The sequence below is a fragment of the Fulmarus glacialis genome, unplaced genomic scaffold, assembly GCF_000690835.1.
Source record: "Fulmarus glacialis isolate BGI_N327 unplaced genomic scaffold, ASM69083v1 scaffold11115, whole genome shotgun sequence".
Classification (NCBI taxonomy): Eukaryota; Metazoa; Chordata; class Aves; order Procellariiformes; family Procellariidae; genus Fulmarus; species Fulmarus glacialis.
Genome location: NW_009213655.1, coordinates 18,621 through 23,312, shown reverse-complemented (window position 1 = coordinate 23,312; position 4,692 = coordinate 18,621). Strand labels below are relative to the sequence as shown.

At 55.9% G+C, this 4,692-nt stretch overlaps 1 protein-coding gene across 1 annotated transcript in view; it reads left to right on the top strand.

Moving 5' to 3' along the window:
- The window catches only part of ZNF512B (zinc finger protein 512B), a gene marked incomplete at its 3' end in the record, with an annotated part of 27,157 nt that overhangs the window by 3,851 nt on the left and 18,614 nt on the right, over positions 1-4,692 (top strand). The window contains 5 exon segments of the mRNA XM_009578265.1: positions 43-122; positions 903-1,031; positions 1,359-1,531; positions 1,696-1,949; positions 2,734-2,805. Of these exon segments, the coding sequence (XP_009576560.1) occupies positions 43-122; positions 903-1,031; positions 1,359-1,531; positions 1,696-1,949; positions 2,734-2,805 (708 nt within the window).

Sequence of the window (4,692 nt, the reverse complement as noted above, 5' to 3'; positions counted from 1 at the left end):
ACTGGCCGGACAGCGGGTGATGTGCCCTGCATCTATTTGCAGGAAATGCAACCAGTGACAAAACTGAAGGCAGGAAGAAAGGACGACCCAAGGCTGAGAACCAGGCGCTGAAAGACATCCCCGTAAGACCCTGTGCGCTCTGATCCCCGGTGCCCTCCCTGCCTCGCTCCCTCTGACTTGTCCTCCGCGTCTTGCTGCACCGCTCCAGGGTTAAACCTGCCTTCCTGGTGGTTAAACCTGCCTTCAGAGGTGGTCTTCAGAACAGCCTTGTCTTGGACTTTTCAAGATCTTGGCCCCTGAATCCCCTCCATGCCAGCACCCAGCATCCTCCAAAACCCTGGTGGGGAACAGTACCAGCCTCCCCTTCCCAGGGCCATTCCCAGATGAGCTGGATTCTCTCGCAGCCACATCAGGTTTGGCTAATGATCCGGCAGCACCGACAAAGGGATGATTTATTCCCTGCAGAGTTGTGCAGTTTAATTCCAGCACGGTAGCATGGACAACACACAGAGCAGTTTGTCATGAGAGCATGGGCATGGGGTGATTTACTGACTAGATGAAATGTGGAGTGGTTAAATCACCCGGGCAACTTCTGGCCTGATTTATTCCCCAGCCTGGCCAGGAGCGTGTGTGCGCTCTGGGAGGCACGGCAAGGTAAAGTCTTGGGAGGAACCGTTAGCCTGTAGAGCCTGCAGCTCCATCCCAGCACCCCTCGCTGGAGGGAGCACCGCTGCACTGAAACACAGCCCTGGGGTTTACTTTGCAGCTGCACGGTGGGAAGGGCTGGACAGGAACGATTGGAGGTCCCATGTGCCCCCCCAGCCCCCTTGGGATGCACCGGCACAGACCCGGGCATGCAATGATCTTTGCTTAGCTAAGTCTCTTGTCTCTCCTGTTCCCAGCTCCCCCTGATGAACCAGTGGAAGGACGAATTCAAAGCCCACTCCAGGGTGAAATGTCCCAATTCAGGCTGCTGGCTGGAGTTCCCCAGCATTTATGGCTTGAAGTACCACTATCAGCGCTGCCAAGGGGTAAGGAGACCAGAGGGCTGCGTGTCCTTTCCAGTGGCCAGCTCTTACACTACCATCTACAGGGTGAAGTCCCTCTCAGGTCTTAAGCCCCAGCAAAAACTTGAGATTAAAATGGGGAGGGCACAGATGGGCCAGGGACAGTTTGTGAGGTGAGTACAAGAGGGACTGGGGTCCCTCCAGCTCAGTGTGAGGTCTGGCCTGAGGGGATCATGGACCATTGGTAACCATTTGGAGGGGCACGATCTGTATTTGTGCCTGCGTCAGAAAAAGCCTGTCCCTTTTGTGGTCTAACATCCATGCCCGCCTGTCTCTCCCTGCTCCACACAGGGTGCGATCTCAGAGAAGTTGACCTATTCGTGCTCATACTGCGAAGCTGCCTTCACCTCCAAAACCCAGTTAGAAAAGCATCGACTCTGGAATCACTTGGACCGGCCAGTGCCAACCAGCAAAGCAGAAAACAAAGTGCCGAAGGCTATCGGGAAGAGCAGTGGCAAGAAAAGGTACCAGGCTGTGGCTGGGCTGCGTGGTGGTGGCTAAGGGACGGCTGGGAGAAGGGGAACCTGCCCACCTCTATTCCCATGATCTGGGCTGGCGAGGGGGGAGAGGTGTCAGGACGTTTGTCTAACAACCCCTCTTTAAACAAGCCCTCTGTGCTTTGCCCTAGAGCTGCTGAGAGTTCAGCTTGCCCCACCATCCATCCCAAACAGGCAAAGACGGAAAAAGCCGTGGCCCAGGACCACGCCGAGAATGGCGAGTGCCTGGCGGAGAGCCGGGATAGCAAGGAGTTTCAGATCGCAGCAGCCGAGGCAATGGCAGCTGCCACCCCCACGGCGAAGTCCTCGAGCGGCAAGGATGCTGTGCAGCAGGGGGGCAGCCAGGCCTCGCTGCAGGAGGAAGACCCCGAGAGGATGAAGCACAGTAAGATTAGAGCCCGGGGCTACGCTGGTTCAGGAGCCCAGAGAGGGGTGTCTCATGGGAAGGGGCTCTGCTCCAGCCAACGCTGCTGCGAGTGTCTCTCTGAATGTATCCAAGCCTTGTTTCAGCATCCTGATCATTTGCCCCCCCAGTTTCTTGCAGCAGTGAGTTCCACTGGGAGTTAAAAACCAGTTGCAGCTGTGGTAGAGCTATTTCTATAGGACCTATAGGATTGGAAATGGATTGAATTCCCTGCCGCATAGCAAGCTGCCGTGTCAGCCTGTCTGTCCTCACCGAGTATGGCAGTTTAAACCAGGGTGGTTCTGGCAAACCCATTTTCCTGAAGTATTGGGGCAGGGTAAGGAGGCTCGCTCTGTCCGTGACCACTGCGGGACTGGCAGGCAGGGCCATGGTTGTCCTCATCGTGGCATGGGTTTACACTGCAGCACTGAAGTGATACCCCCCCCCAGCCACTTTAGCTGCTGAGGCTGTGGAAACCACACGGCTTTTGGCACTAGTCAGAGCCACCACTTCCACTCATTGAATTAGCCCTGGATACCATTATTTTTCATGGTTTTGTGGGGTGGGAAGCAGCATCCTGTCACTGTTTGGTGGGTGGATGCTTCACTCGACAGCCCCTGTATTTCACAGTGGTAAAGGCCTCCTCAAGGTGATCCGCTCCTGACATGGAGCTTGTGCCCACCCCGTGCCCTGGGACTGCAGAAGCCCCCCTGGCAGTACAGTTATTTGACCAAATCTCTCTCTCTGTTTCTCTCTTTTGAGTCAGGAAGGAAACAGAAAACTCCTAAGAAATTTACGGGGGAGCAGCCGTCCATCTCGGGGACATTTGGACTGAAAGGTAATATAGGGACGACTCTGGTCAGCTGTAGGGTTGTAGCTTCTCCCTGGGGCATTTCAGGGAAGCCCCTTCCCCAGGAGCCCTCCCTGTGGTGGAGATACATGACAGCCACCTGGAGCCTGGGGACATCACACTGGAGGACCTGGTGCCTTTGACCATAAGGGTGTTGGGAAGGGAATGAAAGGCAGCAACAGAGCTGGCACGGATAAGAACCCTGCCTGCTCTGCTTGGGAGCCTGTCACTGGGAAATGAGGGAAGAGGAGAAAGGATCCAGGTATGTCCAGCTGTAACACAAGAGTAACAAGCCACTGATACAAGCGAGACATGAGAAACATCATCTCATCATCATCCCACTGTCCTGGGATGTCACAGTATTTCCAATAGCGTCAAAAGGATTTCTGCTGCGTAGAAAGATTGGGTGACGCATCCGTCCCTCAGACGTTGTCTCCAATGCTGGTCGCCCACATTCAAGAAAATGAATTCAAGTGGGAAGAGACGTGTTACCGGGATGTTTTCTGAGAGGAGGCTCAGGAGCTGGCTGCTTCAGCCTGACAAAGCAAGAGCGAGTGGGACTGTGGTCGTGTTCCATAAATACACTCAACTGGGCTGGAAAGGAGGGAGGAAACCTGCAGCATCCCTGGCGTGAGAGCAACTGGATTCGGACTGGCTACGAAATACGTTCAATCAGGGAAACAAAAAGCAGATTTCCAGGCGCTGCAGGAGGCAGCACCTTCCAGTACGAGAGGCACTTGGGGGAGAGGCACTAATGGCTCTGAAGGAATTAAACGCTTACTGAAGAGCAGGCTGGAATGTGGACTCTGCGATTTCCTTTCCCCTGGCTCCTGGGAAGTCTGGGGTTGTTTCCCTTAACTTCCCCACAGAGGCACTGCCATAGACTGAAACATCTGCTGTGGGTTCCTCGAGAATAAGCTGGTCCCCCCAGTGACCCGCTGCCTCAAATGGAGAGTGAAAATCGGGCAGGCGTTTGCCTACATCCCCCGGGTTCAACGTGGCAGTTCGCTCCCCAAAGACAAGGGTGCCGCCAGCCCGTCTTGGGGTGCCGTCTCCATTCAGACCCTGGGTTTGCAAGAGTCACAACCCACAAGTTCAGGGGGACGTGGGTCCTCGTGGGGCAGGTGTGGATCTGCCCCTGGCACTCAGCGGGTTGCCTCCAGCACCTTCTGTGGAAGCGCAGGCACAGGGCTGAACTGCGCGTGGATTTGGGGGCGTGGGCCCAGGGGAGACCCCCCCTCCTCTCTTCACCAGCCTTTCCAAAGCATCATTTAGAAGTCACGTTTTTCATTTCTTACGTCAGCCCAGAAACTGCCAGGGGATTCTGCACGACAGAGGAGGATCAGGCAGCACTGCCACTGCTGGCATGCTTTCAGTGTGTGCTGACTTTCCTCCTGCTCGCTTGGCCCTGCTCGGCGCAGGGAGGCTGCTTCGGTCGTTGGCAGTGATGCCTTTAGCAGGCTGAATGGGAAGCACACGCTTTGCCCGTGCAGTCGTGCGGGGATGAGGCACAGACAAGGTGGGAGGGTGGATGCATTCGGGAGAAGCTGGCTGAGAGCCTGGTGCTCTGCCTGCACGGAGAGCCCTGCCTTCAAGTTCCTCTCCGCTTTGCAGGCAGGCTTGGTGACAGTCACCAGCAACCCAGCGTAGCTGCGCCAGGTTTCCTCTTCCCCGTGCGCCTGTCGCCCAGTCACCCGTCCTCTCCTTCTGTTCCTTCCTGGCCTTTCCCAGCACCTGGCAGGACTGGGAGAGACCTGTGTTCGTGGTGACAATTGCATACAGAAAGGTCCTGCGGGATCTGGTGTCTGGGATCCCAAAGTTTGCCCAGTTTTCTAAGAGGGACCCCAGTTCCTTGGCGTAAGCAGTTAGACAGCC